This window comes from Chelon labrosus, assembly GCF_963514085.1.
Source record: "Chelon labrosus genome assembly, chromosome: 8".
NCBI lineage: Eukaryota > Metazoa > Chordata > Actinopteri > Mugiliformes > Mugilidae > Chelon > Chelon labrosus.
The window spans coordinates 8,246,244-8,268,848 of record NC_140358.1 but is presented as its reverse complement, the minus strand read 5'-3'; the positions used below and the strand labels follow the sequence as shown (position 1 = coordinate 8,268,848).

General features: G+C 43.6%; 1 protein-coding gene across 2 annotated transcripts in view; it reads left to right on the top strand.

Moving 5' to 3' along the window:
* The window catches only part of pcdh19 (protocadherin 19), a gene marked incomplete at its 5' end in the record, with an annotated part of 50,274 nt that overhangs the window by 16,691 nt on the left and 10,978 nt on the right, over positions 1-22,605 (top strand). For both annotated transcript variants that reach the window (XM_084549489.1, XM_084549490.1), the window contains 2 exons: positions 10,560-10,618; positions 12,364-12,536. In XM_084549489.1, the coding sequence (XP_084405615.1) occupies positions 10,560-10,618; positions 12,364-12,536 (232 nt within the window). The remainder of the gene's footprint in view (positions 1-10,559; positions 10,619-12,363; positions 12,537-22,605) is intronic.

The window sequence follows — 22,605 nt, the reverse complement described above, 5'->3', positions numbered from 1 at the left end:
TAAGGATAAGCATATACACCTTGAACTCGTTGTGCTAATGAACAGTTTAACTGTAGGGTGAAGGGGCAGCTATCACACCTCATAGGCAGCGAATCGATTTCAGCTGATACCAGTTCACAGATACACCCTGTAGCACTTTCCTCAAATCTAATCATGAATCCATTCAAACTACGTTAGCTGGGAGTCTTCTTGCTATTAAAATGGGTTTACAATTTCTATTATTTTGAGAGCATTGGTTCAAAAAGAAGCTAGTGCAGAGGTAAAGTAACAAACGGTGCATCTTCCATCTCGGAAAGACGGAAAAGAAGAGGAGTCACCGCTTTCATCTGCGCTCTCCCTTCCTCTCCTCCCATTACCCATGCAGCCAGCATCCTCTCTAAATTGTTTTGCATGACCTTTGCTACAGTAGCTCTAATTATTACCATCACACAGGCCCTGTAAGGCACGCAGCTAATTATACTGGATTTATCTGAAGGGACATTGGTGCCATTCTTCATAGGCATGTCTTGGCTGCCGTCAGTGCGGGTGATCTAAACCCAGAATAAGGTTAATTTGGGTAATACAGTAATAGTAATTAGAGTCACAATAATTACAAGCAATGTTGTAATAACAATGAAGACCGGCCCATTAGTAATAGAGGTCCAAATGAGCTCGTCACATGTATGCTGTACCTTATGTAATTGAAAAGAATGGCATTTCCAAAAAAAAGAGTGAGAAGTGCTGCAATATGCATAATGACAATATTACAGAGCCAGATTGTTGCTGTTTCCCTCCCATTGCTCAGAATCAGTTTTTGACAGTGGTAGTAGAAAGCTATATTTTCAAAGGCATTGTTGGATTATCCGTTAATGTAGGTACCAGGACCTCTAGTCATTGCATCTCATAAAGAGTTGTTACTAGAGGAAGCAGTATTTTTCAAAGCTCCAACATGAATGAAGATGGGGCAGTATGAGCTTTCTTTTGGCTGGCAGGCAACTCATGTAATGAGCCTAAGAGGGTTCCAATTATTCCACTTGCGATCAAAAAGGAGAAGGAGATTACTTCTCTTGCCTCTTTTTTCTTTGACATTTTACACAGTAACATCTTTTGATAGGGGCTGGAGGAGAGAGGGGAGGAAAAAAGCGATTGCCAGTGTGTGCCTGATAGTCTTGAACAGGCTCTCCAGCAGTACAGTCCTTTCTGTCTGGCAAAGACAAGGCAATGCCTCCACGCACATTCTTTATTTTTTGGATGTGTTTGTAATAAAACTACTTTTCCCGGTGCATGGTACATTAGTTTTCTCTCAGAGTATGTCACCTGCACAAGACGGAGAGGAGGCTTTTATATGACCGCAGGCTTTGGCTACAGCAGACTTGATGGCTGATCGCTGCCATATTTTTCCACAGCGCTTTTGTAAATTGTGAGGAGGCATGTTGGGTACTCGCTCACTGACTGCAGTTGTTTTCTTCCTCTGCTTAACAGTGTAAGTCATGTTCCACAGAACACAAAGGGGAGTTGAATTATTCGATTGTGTACAGATTTTTTTTTCCTCTGCTTCTCCCAGATTACAAGTAAAAGCACATTAGATGCCTGGGGGTAACTAAAAGGATTTCTCAACTATAGGACATCAAACTATATCAGCCTAGGAGAAATAAACGATGAAAAAAACAAAAGACAAATAATATGATGTACCACTGCACTGAGACAAAAAGAACTCCAATCTGCATCAGCACAGATAAACATCCACCCCTAAGATATGTTCTTGGTAGATAACAGCTTAGTGTGTGTACATGCAACACGCTCAAACATAGGCACACAAGCGCATAGAGCCGAGCTTTGATAAGCTCCGAAAATTACTACATGTTGTTTGTGGTGGCAGAACAAAAGGATTCAAGATCTTAATTTCAAGATTTTATGGAAAGGTGATTGCAGGGTCTAAAATGCATGTCACTTGAAAAGATTAAACTTAATAATAAAGACATAATTAAGGCGGGAAACAAGGATGTGCGGGATGTGCTCAGGTGCTTGTGTGTGTGTGAGATCTGAGAATACAGTGCCCTGCCTTCCCCCATGGATCCACTGCAGCGGTAGGAGGCACAGATCCACCGTCTGTTGCTGTTTTCCGTCCATGACCCCATATATCCCCCCGCAGTGAAAAACGATGTTTGCCCCCAAAGACGGCCCTAATACAAATTAAATTAAATTAAATGAAGTCAGTGCAGCTAATCCCTGTGTGTTTCGGCAGCTGAAACGCCCTCCCCTCCCTCATGAATCAGTGGGTTCAGCCTGCTGCATCTGGACCCCTATCCTATGCCCCCTGCTCTCAAGCTGCCAGGCTCCCAGTCCCTGACGGAGACAACAGCAGGTCCCGCTCAGACTTTCTGCCCCACTGTGACTGTATGAGTGTGTTTGTGCATGAAAATGTGTTTTACTGTAAATTTGTGCTGTGCCGTTCTCTTTCTGGCTCACACAATATTTATTCCCGTTTGCTTGTCTCGCCTGTCTGTCTGCATGCGTGTGTTTCTTCATAAAAGGCCGGGACTGGCTTGTATTTCACACACATTTCCTGTTTTGTTTCTGTTGTTTTTCTAGTTGTTAAATGTTAAACACAAGAAATTAATTCCTACGTCTCTGACAATCTACTAAAAAACAGTAGCATAATCAAAATCATACAGTTCTGTCGGCCCATGAAGCAGTGGATGTTGTTTTGTTCTTCCTGTGCCCCAGTGGCTGTCTGTCGCTGTCCTGTTAACAAGCCGGATTTACAGAGGCAGTGTTGATGTGCAAGCAACTAATATTCTGCTGTCAATCCCGGCCCTGACAGCTGCCTAGAAGGACCATCCCAAATATTAGCACCAGATGTGCTTCATGTTGAAGCACCAGCACGCGGGATCAAAAAGCTAACTCGGCTACTGTGGCTGAATTCACTGACAGGACTAGCCTTGTTGTGACGCAATTGCTTAAAAATCTGCTCAGTAAAAAAAGCCCCTTTCTATTATATGTACTTTGGCATCAAGCCCAATCATCCACCCCTGATTTGAGCACCGGCTCTGATTTGCGAGACAAAGTGCATCAACTGAGCTTTAGCAGCTGCTGTACACAGATATTGTGTTTAGGGGGTTGTGGGTTAGGAGGGCGGGTGGATTTTTGATGAGCTGGGGCCTGGAGTACATGTTTGTGTGTGTGTGTATGTGTGTGTGTAGCAACAGAATGCGCATTTGTGTGTGCTTTGCGGATCTGAGCACCTGCACACATGCCCTTTGAAAAGCTCCATCACCCCTCCATCCAGCCAACGCGCAGTGTAAACATGGTTTGTTTGAGCGAGTGGCCTGGGGTTGTTGGATTAATGAGCGCTGATGAAGTTCCACTTGTATCCTAGGTGCTGCCTTCCTATCTGCTGGAGTGGCTGTGATGTGGTAGTGTGTCTGGAGGCGGTGACTCATTCCCTTTACCCAGTGTCAGATTAAGGCATGTCAATAAACAGACCCACTCAATCCATCTCCGAGTGACTGCATCCGCTCACAGAGCCTCCCAGTCTGTAATGAGCTGCTGCAAATCTCCATCCAACTAAAATGTCTGGAAAGATGCCTTGTCACAGTGAGCAAGAGAAAAAAGAGCGAGGGAGGCCGAGGGAGACAGAGAGACTACAGCACTACCGATGTGACTGGCAGCCACCTTTAAGCTGCTAAGCGAAATTGTACCAAGCCCTGCTCCACAGTGTTGTGGAGTGCAAGCTGCTTTGCTCCCCTCACATATTTCTCTTTTCTCTTGTCTTCATGCACATGGAGTTTATCAAAAATTAATTCAAAGTTTACTGAATTCAAAATTGACTGAAAGTTATGCTGTTTATTCAGTCACTGCGCTCATGTAAGCATTTAAGGGCAATGTGTTTACATAATCTGTAGTGTTTCTGAATGTTTTTTTTTTTGTTGTTGTTTTTGAAGGGCCAGCCCAGGGGAGGAGGGAGAAACCTTTGGGAGTATCTCGTGTGCTAATTTAGCGTGCCCCCTCCTCCCCCATCAACTAAAGCTAATGTAGGACACAACTGAAAAGAGAAATCGCTATCTAGTAACTCTCTGAGAAAAATGAAATCATTGCTAAAACATGGAAACCCCCAAATCTACCTGGATTAGGAGGAAAAAAAAAAATCACCACCTACCTCTTTCATGTGGCGCCATACACACATTAATGGATTTGGGATGAGAGGAGTGTGAAAACTTTTCAGTCTGACATCCAAATTAAAGAAAATCCCTAAACTCTTGCCAAAAGGGGAAGTTCCTGCTATTTGAGTTTGATTGGGCTCCACAGGCTTTGACTAAAATAAGCTGATTTCTTTTAGGCAACAGATAGTTAAGTCTTTTTCCTCCCTTCTGGCTTTTTTAGTATGTAAAACCGTGACTCCTAATCTCGTGGCAATGCGCGGGTTTTCTTTCAGACCTGCCGATCGACTGATAACACACGCAGACCTGAACGCTGAACAGGTGTTAAATGAAAACCTATCCGCTCCTATGTGCCTGGTTGACGTAGCGGACCCCTATTCACTGAGTGGACACTATAACTCTCTCTCTGAAAGGCTTAAGCACACCAGGCTTGTCTCTGCAGACAAAGACAAAACAAAAACACAGACCCAGGAAGCCACACAGCCACCAACAGTTTGAAACATGTTGGGTCTGAGCAGTGATTCCCTGTAAGACAACAGCTCTGACTTAAGCCTCTTTAGCGTCAGCCAGCTCCACTGGAATGCAGACGTCTGCAAAGGGGGCCTATTATTTAAAATCTTTTCATCATGCTGAAAGGGAGGGAAATAGCTTTGGCGTTGAGAAGCTCATGAATAATGAATGCTGTTTCTATCAATGTATGTATAATTAATCACATCTCTACTAACTGGACTTCTGTGGAGCCTGTAGTCCTGAGTGACATGGAGACTGTTCTGGACTATTGTCTCTGTTTCAGAATAAAAGACAGCCGCATGATGTGCAGTTTTCCACGTGGGTGTGATACACAGGTGAAGCGAGGAATAGCTACAGCACTTTACGAAAACAGAGGGGTGATTGTTTTGGTCTGAATGGGCAGATATTTGTTCAATTTGACACGGGAAGGCAAAGAAAAACGAGGAGGAAATGCAAGCAGGAAGTGTGGATGTGTATCTGTTTCATTGTGTTTCAGAAAAGCTGTTATTTAGCTTGCTCAAACAATACTGAATACTTAACACATGTGGTCAGGGACACAACTGACCTCCGGATAAGCACCCAGTTTATTTCTTTTGTCTGGTCACAGATACTTCAGGAATGTACAAACTACAACAAAGCCAGCGAGTATTTAAAAAAAACCTTCGGCACAAATCGCTCGCCTTCATGACATGATTGATTTCCAAATGGGCTCCTGGTTTTGGGGTGAATTGATGGGTGATGAAGTGAAACGATGCAGGGAATGTGGCAGGTTATTTGTCACACATGTACCCCTCTGTCACAACTGATTGTGTATAATTTGGGTTTGCAGGGGAGCCGGTTGATATTAAATGGTAACAACTCTCTGTATTCATCACGGCAGGCCCCTTTTAGCTGGCAGAAATAGAAAATGTAATCTCATCCACAACCATGGCTGTGCCTCAGGCACTCTTTCACCCTTTTTACCGCTGATCCTCCCTCAGGGACCCTGCTCTCTCTAAAGGAAGAGGGAAATCTATAATCTAGCAGATGGCAGAGGGTCTATGAGAAATTTTATAATCAGGAAGAAGGTGGTGACAATGGTCGCCGGGGTAGAGAGCAAAGGGTTGATGATAGTAGAGGGTTATTGCATCTCAGTGGCCAGTTCGTTTTTTAAATGGTAAACAAACTATAAGCCTACTCCAGACAGATGCATTTATGCATTGCATCCTGGTCATGGGTGTCGTGCAGACTGAATCTGAGCTGCTTAGAGGCGCTGCTGGGTGCAGACCCAGAGGCGGGGACACTGGGCGCCAGCACAGACCTGCAAGTCAGGGATTGTTGGAGCAGTGCTTTTGTAGGGAAGTAGAAAGAGAGGGTCTGTGTGAGCAAGAATGCGAATGTGCAAGAGGCTCAAAGTGAAGCATTTCTTTTCATAGTCGCAGTGTGTAGGATAAGAAAGTCACCTGCAGATACACACACGCACACACACACTCCTCTGCATCCTCACTGCAAACTTCCATGGAGGGAGTAAACAGTGACTTTCACCCTCCTCTATCTATTGGAGTTTTTTCTGTAGTTTCCGTCAGTCTTTTTTGCGCATCTCCTTTCTGTTAGCTTTACCATAACCAAACTTAGGATAATGAAGCTTTTTTTAATTCTGTAATTGCAGCTGGCATGCCCTGTAAAGCCCTTTGAATCTCTTTCTGCTCATCTCTTCCTTTAGCAGAGTAATATCAATAACAAGGGACATTATGTGTAACAGTCATTTCCGGGACTGAGGGGAGACCGTGACCAAGACTGAGGCACAACCTCAGACTGCTCAAGCACAAAATGAAGCAGCAAAATTTGATCTGACAGTTTTAATTGATTCTGTCTAGTCTGTTGTCCTGTACGTTTAAACTGTGCATTTTAGTATGCCAGTAAGAGCATTTTATGTCCTCATGAAGCATGGCTGGATGTTTTTTGTCAGCTGAATTGATGACATTAAAGAGTTGCACCATGACAGACATGAACCACACATTTCTGTAATCAGTTTTTCTTCTCCTTGATGCTCCGTGTTGATAAACCCCCATACTCAAACATGCTCTTTTTTTAAAACAATTTTACAGATTTAACTACGGTTGATCTCAAATGCTAACTTTGCGCGAAAGGTTAAACTATGCATTTGTTTAATCTCTTTCTAAAAGTCACCGTAATGTGGTCGTGTCAATCCTGCTTTTTTAAATTGCAAATGGAGAAGAAAAATAAAACAATGCCTAATAATGTAATTCAGAAATACATTGCTGATGGCAACATCTTATGACTCAATTTTTTTCAAAGTAGCATGTTATTAGTGCATGTCGCTGCATATGTCTATATTTTTCCAGCTTGCTTTCTTGTTTAAATGTTTAACTGTGCCGCATCAGCCTCGATAACACATACAGTAGGGCAGCTGTATGACATTTTTTTCTCTCTTTTTCTCTCCTATCTGTGTGACATCTGCTGAACTTGTCGGGTGTTTACTGGTGTAACAACTGGTGCCTTCGCTCCCCTGCCCCTCCTCTCCTCTCTGGTGCTCCCCATGCCCCCACACAATGAATACACTTGCATCCAGACTACAGAACCAATTGTCACGCTGGGAGGAAAGCAAATCAAATCTTACGGCAGCAACTAGGCGAGGAGATTGCTTTTCCTCTCAGTGGCAGAGGAGCAAGTCCATCGTCCGCCTCAGGTTTTGCTGCTGGAGAGAAAGAAGCAAAGGGTGAAAAGGGGAAAGCTACTGGGCTGTAGCAGCTGGACCGCAAGCCTCCCGCAGGTCAAGTCTCACCCATTTCCACACATCTTCACCGTCTCTCGCTCTCCGCTCTCTTTCCACTTCTCTCCCCACTCGTCCTGACACTACCTATCAGTCACCTGGCGACACCGGGGACTACATTCCTGCCTCCAGCCCTCCAGATGAAACGGAACAATAATTATGGGGATAGAGTGGCTCTGGCCGCCAAACTGGGGCCGCTCAAATCACAACAACACATTGTCCAACCTGATTAAGTAGCCATTTGTGGCGTCCTCGCTGTAGTTAAGCAGTCCTCATCCACTTGCCTGAAACTTGACCTCCCAGCAAGATATATTGACATGTCCTACAATTTGAGGTCGGTCAGAAATGTGGGGGAAGACATTACATTTCTTTACAGGAAGCCTGCGCTAATGCATCCGATTCTTCCTCAGAATAGGCACTCGTGAGTGACTCATCAATGCCCAAGGTTATGCCCTCACGTGGTGGGTGTTTATTTCCACAATTTGATAAACAGCGAAAATAACCACATGATTTGATTAATGAGAAACGGCCAAGCTGAAGACGAGCTGGAGTGGAAGAGATGGGCTTGCAAAACTGCTGGATGGTGGAATGTTGTGAAGAGTCTCCTTTGGTGGCACCTACTACACCCTTAAGAGGGAGAGAGAATCGCATTATGGAAAGTACAGTTCCATTTCAGGACAGGAACAGCTTGAGAGAAGGGGCATACTGCCTTCCTCTCCAGGCCGTGCTCACGCAGAACATGCCAGCCAAACCAATTACGGGCTGCAGCCAGAGTGACATTCACAAGAAATATTCTATCTTGTCTTTTAAATGAAGTTTTCCCCTTGTTACTCATGCCTTGCATTTTCATTAGTCTCTCAGTGGATGCGCAGCCACTGTAGCAGATGAGGCAGTTTAATTCGTGTACACTGGGACCAAAGTAGAGCACAGGTGGATCACAAAACATTATGCGTATGCAGTACACGATTGCTACAGCATATACGCATTAGTCCGTATATGTGATAGTCTGTTGTCTGCTAAAGAACTGTTATTGGACACAATATTGTTTGAGAGAATACCACATATGAAGTTGTAAAATGTGGCATCGTTTGAAAATTCACAAAGTTAATGATTCATCTCAGTTGCAGTGTGTTTTTACTACAGTTACCTTTGATATTTAATGGAGTCAAGCTGAAGAGAACAAAAGGAGTCAGGGGTAATACAAAAGAACAAACACCGTGCTCCAAATTATGGGGCAGTAATAAAATGTTAATTAAATCCCCTTTCATAAATTATCTTCTGTATAGTAATGAGTTAAAGTTTAATTAGGGGTAAATGGTAAAAAAAAAAAAAAAAAAAAAAAAAGGGCGATGGAATGATGCTAACCTTTAGCGCATGCATCACAATGTAACAATCCCCTATTAGAGGCCTTCCCTGTACTGCTCATTATCATCAAACAGTGGTCCTGCAAAAATAATGAAGTGTAAAGGAAGTGCAAGCAGTGATTTAAGGTAGACTTATGTGCATTTTTTAAAGTTTATGTTTGCTAAAGAGACAAGACCGGTATCAGCATCAGTCAGACAAAAATGCAGCACAGCACACGGTATATGTTGTCTTTGAAGACCTGCGAAAGTGGCATCAAAACCAAGAATCTGAGCAAACAAGGACATGCATTTGGTAGCATTAACAATCTCTTACATTTTTCATAGACTGTAAACCAGTCATAGGAGCTATTTGCCAGAGGTAAACACCACACATTTGCTGCTGTGATCTGCCAGCATCCCTTTTATTTATTTATGTATTTATTTATTTATTTCAAAGGAGATCTAAGAAGACTGGGACTAATGTTTGACATTTCTACTGCTCCCCCATCGTCACTGCTCAGGCTCCTCGTCATTGTGGATTCACTTCCACGGAGACGGCGAAGAAGTTCTAAACGTTCAACCCAATTACCATCTAATAAGGAGAGTGTTCGTGCAGTCGCGCACTGGAGTTTTAATCCAAATCCGTTTGGTCACCGTGTATGACAGCTGTGCGGGGCCACTGCTGCATCAACAGCAGGCCTGTGTCAAATGTGTAGCTCACTTGATAATCAGCAACTGTGCTTCAGTGCCGGCATTAACCTTTCTTACCATCAGGGTGACTTTTTCTTTAAACAGGGCTTTGATATCGGTAGACTTCTCTCGGAAGTCAGCTATTGACTCACAGCTTTTATCAGGATACAGTATCTGCACCGTGGAATTTTAAGTGAAGGCTCGGCTTTCTTTCTGCAAAACACCTGCATCTTATCAAACTTTGTCTAAAGGGTCATATCCTGGCTTTTCATAAAAATGGGGAAAGTCCTTTGAGGAGCTTTGATATATCATGGTCCTCTGACATCTCACCTAGTGTGAGTAGATGCTTGGCAGATGTAGGAGGTGCTTCCTGCTCAGTGCACACTAACTCTCTTGTCTGTGTACTCCTCTCGTCAGACGTTCTCCTTGCTAAATAAATGTTTAAAAAAATGAATGTAGGATCCCTTTGAACTGTGTTCTCTAATGTGGGTCAGAGATCTATCGCATGCATATTCTAAAAAGCCTTTTCATCTGCAATTGCGGAGTTAAGATTCCCCTGGTACTCTCTTAATTTCATCTGCTTCTCTTGCATTTATTTATTTAATATTTCTACATTAATGTCTCCTCAAACATGGTAAAAGTGAAGAGTTCAGAGAAGAGAAAAAGGGAAACTTTTCCTCTCCCTCTGTCTGCATGATAGTCTGTCCTCCCTAATGACTCCATTTTAAAGACAGTGGGCTGACCGGCAGTGGAGGGAGGGAGCAAGGGATCGGGAGAGGGGAGGGTGAAGAGGAGAAGAGAGGCTATGCTCACTGCAGCACTCTTCTCAGCTCTCAACTCCCAGTCAGCCTCTCTGTGTGTGTGCTTTGAAAGAGAATAGGATTCAGCCCCTTTGAAAGCAGAGGCTGCTCACCAGGGCCTTTGTGTAAAATAACATTTCTACTGAAAGCCAATTACTGGTAACATTATTTTGGTTGCTTCCGTTATTAAAAGTACCTCTCTCTCTCTCTTCTGCCCCCATCACCCCCCCCCCCACACACACATTCCCTTCCCCACATTCCCTTCCCCACCTGCTCCTGCACCCCATTCATCACTCTCTTACAGACGGAGAATTATTCCATTGACTCCAGTTACGTGAACAGCAGAGCCCACCTCATTAAAAGGTATGTCTTGATTAGGAATTGTTACCAGCACCTCATTACCGTTGTTATCTGTAACTGTTTAATCTAATGAGTGCACAGCTACCGTTGCAGCAGTTTGCAAGTGTACCTGCGTGTTTTTCATTTGGTATAATTGCAACGGGGAGGATAAGATTTGGGGGATAAATAGCGTTACTCCATAATGTGTTTAGTAGACACTTGTTGAAACGAGCCACAGAGTCGTAGTTTCGGATTATTAAATTACTCAGAGCAGCAAAATCTGCAAGTAATGATTTTCGTATTTGCGGATAACCTTATTACTCTCTTGTAATTTGGTTGATTAGCAACACATGTGGCTTGAATTGCATCAGGTTACAGCTTAAAACAACTACTGGGTGATTAAATGATACTCAGAAGATTTCTCCCGTGTTTTTCAAGACCACTGTGTTTCATGAATAGTCAATAATTATAGTCTATTTCTCCTCCTTGTGTGAAGAATAAATGTTTTCATTGCGCATTGTCATTCAGTCGACCTGAAGCAGGATATCAGCGTTGGGGGTTGGTATGGGGGTCACATAATAATACCCTGCAGAAACAGAGGTTTTTGTAACCAGGCTCACTTTGAAAACTACAGTTCTCCCTTTTTACCTGCAGCCATAAAACATTCCAGCCTTTCCTTTGTCCGAGGCCGTCCCAGCCTTTTGAAAACCCATTATGGCAATTTCCCCCCCAAAAGATTCCCTGCATTAATGTAAACAAAGAGTATTCAAGTGTGGGCCTCCGCAGCATACTACAAAGAAATCCCCTCAGGAGCCAGTGAGCCTATGGTCTGGGACAGGTGCAATTACAGTGATAACATCAGAGAGCCAGCATTACCTCCACTGCAGTCCTCTCTCCCAGGCTGGAGAATGTGAGGCTTGGGCTGGGGAATGCAGCTACCTTGTGCTGCCCTTCACTCCCCCTACCTTCCTTTTTGTTTGCCCGTTTTAGTTTACTCTCATTTTCTCCTTTCTAACCTTTTTGCCTATCCTTATGTGAACTCATTCCGATGATTTTTGTTCTCTGTACTGTATGAACACATGTTCATATATCCACCCCTATTTAGTGTTGTTTGTAAACCAGAATTTGTTCCAGTGGGATGGAAATCAAATGAAGGGAAATCACGCTGTTACTGTGCAGCTGTTGATTGTGCCTGCACACCCCACCCTCTTTATTGACTGTAAGCCCCAAACAAGACAGATGCTCAGTTTGTATGCTTCTAGCGTTTTCTACATCCATCTTCCTTCCAGGAATTCCTGATTACCGCAGTATTTGTTTGATTGTAGTGACTGAGTGCCTCCTGTTTGTTCAATGCGATGTCCTTGAAGTCAGGGCATCCATCAAAAATGTCCCTGTCTGAGACATCCCTTAGCTGCTCTGCTATCTGCGGAGTAAAAGTATGCTCAATCTAAGAGGGCTTTTTAATCTTTTGTCTTATTATGTGTTTACTGCAAACACTAAACCCGGAGATAGTTCTTTGCCAAGGTGTAGTGTTTAACTAAGACTTGCAGCAAAGTAAACTGCGATTCATCTGATTTAAATTCATGGAAATGGACCGTGTTAAAGGACAAAGAATCCAGACAAATCATAAACAGGGACGCGTGCGGAGTGGGGTGAGGGGCAGCTCATCCCAAGCCGTCAGAGACACGGTGACGAAGGAGACTATGTGAGAATGGGTGATGTGACAGTTAATCAACATTTCCCTTTCCTCCCTCCTGGCCCCCATGTAGCACATCGACTTTCAAGGACCTGGAGGGGAACAGTCTGAAGGACAGCGGCCACGAGGAGAGCGACCAGACCGACAGTGAACATGACGTCCAGAGAGGACACTATGTTGATACGGCTGTCAATGACGTGCTGAACATGACTGTCCCGCCTAATGTTTGCCAGCTGCCAGACCAAGGTAAGAAAATCTGCGCTTGTGTGCATATGTACGTGCTTTGTGCGTTTAAAGGGATTGCAACATCCTTTGGAGTGTGTTTTTGCCAGTTTCAAGATAAGACCAATGTGTATTTGCGTGTGCATGTGCTTGAGACTGTTTTTGTGCTTCCAGAAAATCTTTTAAGATGCATTATGCCCACTGCAGGTTTCAGATGTGCGAGTATGAATAACATAACAGGGGTTTTTTGTCTTTGATGTCCTGCTCATGCAGCTAATGTGAGGCATCTCTGACAGCTAAGGCTACCCTTTGATACAGGCTTAGGCAACATTATTGACTGATAGTAGCCATGTATGCTCTTGAAGCTGGGCTGACTTCAGATGTGCTTGAATGGCAGCAATTAGGCTCACAAAGGTAGAAGGTGGAAATCTACATATCTCCATGTGCCCTCATCCATTATTCAGTGGGATCATTTAGCAGGGAATTAATGTTGATGCTTCATTTCTGACTCTCCGTTTAAAAAGACATCCACTTGGTTGGCAGAAGTCAGTGTAAGGGTCATGTTCATTCTTAACTACTGCCAGTCAGACTGAGGAATAGAGTGGGTCAGTAAGAGGGAGAGAAAGCAGGATAAAGCTGTCTGGGGCAGACCGGGATGTTACTATATGCACCTGAGGGTATTTACCAAGCTCAAAGGAAACACCACACGCCCAGGTGCAATGGCTAAGCAGAGCACAAGAGTCAGCGTGTGTGAACATTGTAGACATTTTAGGATGACTCCCATTAGCAGTTTCATTGAGAGCGAGGAAGAAACACTGGCCAGTTTACATTGGAAGCACACTCTCGAGGACAGCACTTACAGATACCACTTGATGTATCTGAACTTTACATTTGTACCACCGCGCTTTGACGCAATTCGGGAACTGGTGCCAAATTTAGGGTTTCTTCCTTCAGTTTACAGTGACATCATTTTGGTTCCTTCTCGCTAACGCTGTTCTAGTAAGGCTGTCTACATTCTCCCTACTCTGCTTTCTTCTTCGTCAGCTAGAAATTTTAATGAGCAAGAGATCCTACTTTATTAAAATGCATAAAGGAGCGAATATTGTGTGATTTTTTTTTCTCAATTATTTATCTATTTTTATCAGTGGACTGTGAAGCATGTGGGTGTGGTTGAAAAAGCAGTAACGCGTACATGTAGGCACTTTGCTGTCTGGTCCCTGGCATATTTCACTAACCAGATGTTTCTCTCGGACCGGCTTAACTGTTGACATTGTTTCACTGGGGTAATAATAACATTCGACAATTTGCGCCTCACGTTATTTAAGAATCATACGAATCTGCCTTCTTTGACGGTACCTCACACATAGTAACCACTAAGGTGGAAGTATATAGGGTAGAGGAAGTATGGTGACCATTAGAGTGAACTTGGTGTGGGTGTATTGGATGTTCTCCCAGCTGCATCAGACAATAACGAGCAATGAAAAGGGAATTTGCTGACAATTGGTTGCCAGCCGTAATTACTTCACGACCTGCAAAAATTCCTGCCCCTCTAAAAAATGCATGCTGACAGGTCTTCTAGTAGCGGGATCTCATTATTGGAGACAATTAGAAATGATGTACATGAAGAATATTACAAGTGGGGAGAGCTCTCTGAGGCAGTTCTTTTTTCATTAACACCACCAATGATTGTATCTGTTTCAGCAAAATGGATGCATGCCTCCTGAATGTGTAATGTGGCACCACATTGCTGGTAAACAGAACAAGAGGCTATTTCACAGCGCTGTCCATCCTTTTGACCAGAACAAATGGATGATAACAAAGTATGTTTGGAATTGTAATGAGGTGGTTTGTTATTTATTTCTTTTTTTCTTTTTCTTCTCTCGTATATTGCAATCAGCTTTCTGGACAGCAATTTTCTCCAGTAAGGACTTAACAAAATGGCTCCACTTTTCTTCCCTACTGTTTTGGAAGTCAGTCGGCAGCAGTGGTCACACCAGAGAGTAATGAGGGTCCGTTTGTAATTATTAAATTAATTCGTCAAAGATCACGTGCAGAAATGTAATGACATGGCAAATGAAATTGTCCCTCTATTACCATCTCAACGGTCTAATCCGGTAGTTAAAGGCTATGGTGGGCTGACAGTGATGGGCAGACTCAGTATGACGCACAGTAGAATCCATCTCTCCTGTTGCATGAGGATTTTACATAATCAGATTTTTTTTTTTTGTGACTGCTCACGAGAACACTACCTTCATCATTTCCCTGCTTCATTTTCCTCTGTGCAAAGTGAGTAATAAAGCCAGAAATAAAGCTGTTTGTATAATACGAGAAGCGCAGTGGTTACAGTCGTACAATGAATGTGGTTTTACTTTGAGCTCAATCTGTCTTAATTGACAAAAGTGGACACTATCTGCCAGTCGTATTGAGTGAGTGAAGGGAATTGTCAGAAAACAAATAAGCGTGCTCTCTAACCACCCCGCCGCTTACATGTCTTCTGGGAGTAACTTTGTTGTGTAGTGCTCCTCTCCTGTAAGCAGAAAACAAGTCGAGAGACTGCAATTGCCAAAGGACACCAGCATGCACAAGCTGAGGATAGAACAGCCTTGTTTTTTTCTGTGATTATTTATTGTTCTGTTTTCTTGTGCTGATGAGCGCAGACAACAAAAGGAAGCTGGAAGGGAGGAAGGGAGGAAGGGTTAAACTCTGGGGCTTTTACAGTGCAAATGTTTACCATTCCCAGTGCCATGCAAAGATGTTGTTTGCCCAGGAGACGGGCCGTTACCTTCACACAAGGATCCTCCATCCACGTCATCTTGTTGACTTTCATGCGGGAACCCATTTGTGTGAGGGGATTCAGCCACTAACTAACCAGGTGCCGTATCGCAGTGGACATTTTCCACCTTTGAAGCAATTTAGGAGTTTGAGATTTGGCTTATGTCCGTCAGTCACGCTTTTTTTTTTCCCACCTTCAGTGATACCTTTTCAACAAGGCTATTCATTATTCCTGTACCAGCCACTACCAAGGTAACTTTCAGCGAAGTGCTCATGAAGAGATTTTAGACTTTAATCTGAGTGAATAAGTCTTTGTTGAAGCCATGCCAAGAATCTAAAGAGGCCTGTATGCTCTTTTTGAAAACCTGACCTTAAATATCCTTACACAGTGGATTAGATTAGGGAAGTATCTGAAGAACAAATTACATTAAATCTCTTAAAATCTATAAAGGAAGGGATATCTTAAACATGTAATGGGTCCCTCATATCTGCCAATAGAATAAAAATGGATGACATTGCTATAACTATAAACTGAGAAGAAGAGCTATATAAAATGAATTCTTCTTTATCTTTATAGGCATGTCTGTGAAGTTAGGGAGATTTGGTTGAAACGTGTGACATGCTAGCTTTGGCTCTGTAGAACCATAAGTGTCAAGGGAGAAGCAAGGGAACAGACTCCGAGGGGGCTGGTGACAAAGGGAGCTTAATCTATTTTTTTTCGACTTCCTTTGATTGTCATAGCTCACACTTTAATTCCTCCCGGATACGGATGAGCCATGGTCTTCGAGGATTAAGATTCATGTATTGTTAAATTGCTCCAGTTATCTCAGCGGGGAGGAGAGGGAGAGCGTGATGTCATTTTACAGTGTCCGATTTGTGGGTTTGGAGGTTTGTGGTCTAGGTTTTGGAATTGTTTCCAGGTCAATGTGTAAGTGTTCTTCAAATAAAACCCCTTCCTCTCGGCTTATTAGACTCAAAGGGCTCCAAGACTGCTCAATTAGCTTGAGCAGGGAACAGGCCTCTTTTATTTCTGACATATTCCTTGGCCTCCACCTCTGGAGAATATCTCTCATCTATCTGTTAGCTCCCTATGGGTGTGTGCCTGAAGCTGTAGCCCAGGAATGGAAGCCCCCTCCGTGGGCCGCAGATTTCTCCATATTCCCTTCTTTCATCAGCAGATCCACAGGGTTTCACTGTTCCTAATTGATTTCATCTCCCCCCACCTTTTCTTTCTCCTTTCCTTTCTCCCTCCATATGTCTTTCTCCTCTGTTTCCATCTACTGACTGCAAACATCTCCAACTCACATCTCCCAACTTTGTGCCAGTCAAGCAGTTCCCTATCCCTGTTGAATTAAAGAAAGAGTAAAGGCACCTCACATGTTTCTGCCGCAAACTTGCCCTAAATTCACCACGGGAACATTTCTAGTTTGCAGTTCTCTGATCTACTAACGAAAATGCTGACAGGTGTCAGAATCAGGAAGGCAACAGGAACAGGGCTGTGCTGACAACACGGGAGGAGGAGAAAGTCTGTGTGTGTGTGTGAGGAGACAGAGATTGAGAGATGAGCTGAGAGCGTCTAGTAAGCAGTCTTAGCGAGGGAAAATAAAAAGCGGAAAAGAAGAAACAATCTCTCTGACAGGTAGGCGTACTGTAATTTTTTTTTTTCCCCTCTCACTCCAAGGTAGCTTCGAATGTGCCAAAGGATTTGACTGATACTCAAACAACACTTGATTGGATTAAGCATCAGAACTCTTGTTTGTGATTCGGGCTGGCAATAACACATGTTGCGGTATGATACTTTATGATTAGATTAACAGATAAACTCTATACTGGGACCATCCATTTTGATTTGTATTTGCCTAATCTAATGTGGAACCAGTGGAGGTAAAATGGCTGACAGTGACAAAGAGAGCAGTGCAATACAAGCATTAAGGAAGATAGAGTGCAAACACACCGCATGCTCAAACACACCAGAGAATGCTTGAAAGCAGGTGTAGTGAAGTCTGTAATGAACAACCAAGATGCAGATTTTTGCCTCAGAGATATAGAGACACGAGGAAGAAAAAAAAAAAGAGAAGGAAATAAGATGTCATTTCAAGCTGTGTCCATCTGGGCTCATCTTTTTCATCGCGCTTCCATCGCTGAATGAAGTGTCTCTCTCTCTGTCATATTGGAATTGCGCTTAATGTAATAAAACAGAGCTAGCAAGTATTGATTTTGCCTAAAATAAACCTCTTGGAAATATGTAATCTTTACATATCTCACTGAGTGTATGAGTGTTACAGCAAAAATGATTGTGGTTTTATTTCTGTTCAACATTTTCTTTTGACTCTGGCCTCTTTTTTAAGTTTGCGGTGCTTTCATGGGAAGCTCATCGCTTTAGCTTTTTTGTTAATTCCAAGAGACGACAAGTGAAGAGATATTAAACAGGAACTTAAACAAAGGTGACACATTGCGATTCTCTGACAACTGTTTGCAAGTGTTGCCTCTAGCTGCTCTTCTTCAACTGCGTGCCCTACAACAGACAAAAACGAAAATTCTTGCAAGTGTCTTAGTTTCCAGCCAACACGGAAAACATATAGTAATGTTAGAATACTATAATGGCATCCACTGAACCCTCAGTCTGCCAAAGCTCTCCTGAATATACCCAGTGTATTTAATCAGCTCAAGAGGGGACTGCTTATCTCTTTGCACTTGTCATGGATAGCGTATTGAACATATCAGAGAGAGAAATGGGAATAGTTCATTATTTTCTAGGGCTCACAATGAGTCTGATGTATCTCATTGCAGGCCCTCCACTGACAGCTCATTTTCTAGACAATCCTGGCATTCAGTTCACAACGCGGCAGGGCGAGAGAGAGCGAGAGTGAGAGAGACAGACAGAAAGAGAGAGAGGAAACACAGAGGCAGAGAGAAAATAGGGCTCCGGATCTCCATTGCTTATTCATGATGCTGTGGCATGCTAGGTGTGTTAATAATCTCCGCAGAAACCAAGTGAATCACGGTTGTTTGTTGAACACCTAGCCAAGCTGGGCCCCAATCGACAGCAGATGGGAAAACAGGGGGATCAGGATGATCCCAGACAGAGGGAGGGAGATTAAGAACAGGTAATGTGCAGAAGTTGATGGGGGCCGAGTGTGTATTAAACAGAGAGGGGAGAGGAGAGAGTACCTGAATTTTAAATCTGCCTGAGAGTGTGTACACAGTACGTATAGTGTGTATGTGTGTGTGTGGCTGCAAAAGTGTGTCTTTAAAGGTTAATCAGAGGAGGAGAAAGAAAGAGGGAGGAAGATAAAGAGATGGCACTAGAGAGAAATACTATGGGTAGGGGGAAATGGAGTGAAACTCAAGAGGCAGAGCAGAGCTATAGCGTTGTCTCCAGTCTACTCGCCTTTTGTGGCTCTGATTGATTTTAGTTCTTGTCTGAGGAACTGAGGCAGCACCATTGTGTTTTTAATTCTTTGAGGTTACCGTATGGACACAGCCCCTTCGCCACAGTAATACAAGCACACGGTAATGGGAGGGTCCGTAGGGTTGTTGGGACTGCAGGCCTCATCTAATTGAGTTGTTTGGGAGAAGTTGGTCAGAAAAAAATCTTTTAATTACGCATTAATCTTAATATAATGCCTGGAATGAAATTATTTTACTCCAACCATCTTACTGAACGGGGAGCGTAATTAGTTTTCTCATTACTTTCATATTTTCGGTTCCGTCTGTCCCTATATCACCCACCCAGAGATTCTCACTACTTTTATCTTCGTGGGAGTGAAGACACTCTCTGCTTCTTCACTTTGACAATGTGTTTGTGCCACCACATTTTGATGTTGCATTCTGCCATGTACAGCTGATCGTAATCTAAACACTGATTTACATTCTGCAGCGACAATCTTATCTTCATGTGATGTAGATTCAGAATTGCTAGAGGTTAACAATGCGTCTCCTCTGCAGTGGTGTTTACTGAACTTCTCACCCACAGCACCCACCACATGGTGGTGCAGCAAGTGCAGAGAGTGTTGCCAATTATTTCTCCTTGAAAATATACTATGTTGTTGCGTATTAGTTGAAATTTAGCATCTGAAGTAACAAATAATGGAAAGGAAGGAGCGTGGCTACTGTATTAAGTCCAATGTCCGCTGGTCAGCTGAGAGAATTTTTTTATGACACTGCCTTGGTAAAGCGTTCCCATCGCATTCTTGTCTATTGTGTGGGGAATGCAATTTGTGTGTGTAACGGTAGCCGGGCACTCTAAACACTCTGCCCCGAGGACAGAAAATCTTGATCCTCTGTTGACAACTTTAGTTCCTGTCACTTAGCCCATAACGCTCCTTTACAAAAGCACTACTTACCACAGCCTTGTTGCTGAAATGGTATGACTCTGGAGTGATACCACGTGGAGTAAACAGCCTGATGAGGACATACTATACACATAGACTAACTCAAAGGAGCCTCAGTGTGTGGCTGGAAGTGGGCAGGATAGTCACAGAATGACTGCCAATGCAAGGCTTGTATTACAGGGATCCCAGGATATCAGACACCAGGCGGCCTGTGCTCCCTCCAGGCAGGGCAGAATCTGGCAGCTGGCCCATAGCCCAGATAGCTATAATCAGCTCCATTACCTGTAGCACTGACTCCCATTTAGGAGTCCTCATACTGGAACTACAGCTACACTGCGGGGATTAAATATGCTGCGAAATTAAGGAAAAAAATGGAGATCGCATGCACATGCTACAGCTACGTCTGCTGCAGACGCATACATTGCACGCACAGGAATAAATTCATAGCCACACGCGAATGGTGAGAGATTTTCTGGGCGTTTTGTTTCGGGGCGCGAGGCATTTGTTTTATCTTCCCCTTCTGTGAAAGGAAAGATTAAGAATATACTCTGCTCTGTTTAAAGGGAAAATCAGCTGTCTTCTGACAAGTACATTGTAGCCTGCAGTTTTCTGTCCAGAATACAAAGAGACATTTATCACTGCAGCTGGGTTAAGAGAGGAAGAGGGGGGAGGTGTGAGGGGGGGGTCTCCTGTGCTGCAGCAATGTGCATTTCTTTTTTTAACCCCTATTACTTCCTTTCTGTGGGAAAAAAAACACTGCACCTCCATCCTCTCTAATCTGTTTGAGATTTACTACGTTTTATTTTTCTTTCATTTCCCCGTCTCCTCGACTGCCTTTGTCATCTCCATCCTGTTTTTTATCTTAGTTCTCATCACCTTGGCTCTCATGACAACATTATAACTCAGACAGAATATGTAGCAGGAATATGTAAAGCTTCGACGTCGCCCTCCTCAGTTGTGGCAACAAAAGGTTACTACCTGAGGCAGAGTGCTATAATATTTCCATATTTTGCTCTCCTCATGTATATTCAGCGAAAATGATTTATTCTGTAACATTTTATAGCTGTTGAAGTGCAGAATCTCTCTCGCAGAGACCCCGCATAGTACTGTAAAAAATGGCATGGCAGAATGTACTCATTGGATTTGTACTGAGCAGAAGTTAAACAGAGGTTAAAGAGAAGTCATCCAAATCTCCTCTATCATTACTATCTTTCATTCACCAATTAGTGTCAGTGTTCTCTTCGCTGTCCCCTAGTTGACCTTGCAGGGATGAGCTCAGTATGTTGTAATTCAACATTTTGACTCAGTCTCAATAGTGGGATGCACCTTGTGGCTGCTAGTGACCCAGATTATAAACTATTGATGAGAGAGTGAGGGCAGGGTAACGGAGCGCAGGGACCTGCCGAGGTGTGCGCGGAACCCAGAGAGCCTCCTTTTCCCGGCCGCCAGTTTCCACTGGCTACCCTGCATGCATATTGTCTGTCAACACGTCTTCATATTCGAGACCCTCCGTCTTTTTCATCCTCTGTTCTCGCTCTATACCTTAGTGAATTAACATGCGCTAGTCAGTCTGAATCACTGTGCCGTACAAACACTCTAGTCTGCATTTTTGGACTCGGTTCATCTGTGGGAAAGGTCAAGAGCCGAACGGGATTCAGAGTTTTGTTTCTACATTAAGGCGTATCTGATGGCAGTGGATAATGAAATTAAATTCATCAGCATTAAAACACATTCACAAAGGCCCTCTATTTTTGAATTGAGCGGCTAACAAGACATTTCCTTTATGCTACCTCATATCTTTCTGGGCATTAACCTAATTATCATATCACATGCGTATAGAACATAAAATCAGGTTAGTGCGAAACATGTGTATAAGGCAGTTACACTCATCTATTTATTTGCAGAAATAATTTTCTGCTTTTGGTAAATTTCAGGAGGCCTTCATGTTGCAACAGAATGTAAAGTCAGAATTCACCCAGCTGATGCATCTTGCCAGGCAAATGTGACTTTTCAAAACCCCTCTGTCCCCCGCCTCTTTAAAGGGGAGGATAAAAGGTAATGAGAGAGGTCGGCTGTTAAGTTTAATGGCAGACAGGAAAATCTCAGAATGGCTCTTTTTAATGATGTGCCTCTTCTCATGCAGTCCTCGTTAAAGATGAGGCCAGCATGCAAGGGAGAGGACAGGGAGGGGACTGTGGTCAGACACTGCACAGCCCCCCCATCATCTGTAAGATCCGCAGCGGGGGTCTCAGGCGCCTTTGTGCGCTCCCCAGCTCATCGTAGGAATCTTGTGCTCCTTCTGTATTCAGCTCACATTAGCATCAGAAAATAAATAAAGCAAGCAATCAGGCCGTGACCTCTTATATCCACAGTGCTTGCAGACACACCACCCCCAGCACCCTCCCCCATGCTTTATCCGCCTCCCTCTCCTCTGCGGCACTCTACATAGGTTTAACTAGCTTGGATTTGCAACTGAATGTCAAGCTTGGTGTTTGGCTTTACCACAGGGCAGGTTGTTCCACAGCTGTCTCTAGAGAAAAGGAACTCAAGGATCGAGAGGAGCGAGGGAATTGGATCTTTGACACCTGTCACTTCCACTCTGCTGCACCTTGCTCCCTTGCCACACATAAGGACTTTTCATGTCACAGCTCAGCATGTTATCATGAGTGGGCACAGGGCCTGAGAAATCCAATTACTACCACTGTGTCAGACCCCTGCCATCATCCTAAAGTATGCTATAGTCATGTTCCTCAAATCAGAAAAGATGTGCCCATTAGTTCCTTCTCTTTTCTTCAGACCAGTCTCCCACCTCCATCTCAATCTGTGTGTCTTAGATACGAGCTGCAGCTCTGCTCTTGGGCTGCCTCGCTGCTGACAATCCTCTATATAGTTCAGCACAGGCTGGTGGGAGGCTAATGCTACGGACATTGGTTCTGACTGTCTTATATTAAGTGGTATCATGGTGTAGACCCCACTGTGGCGGATAA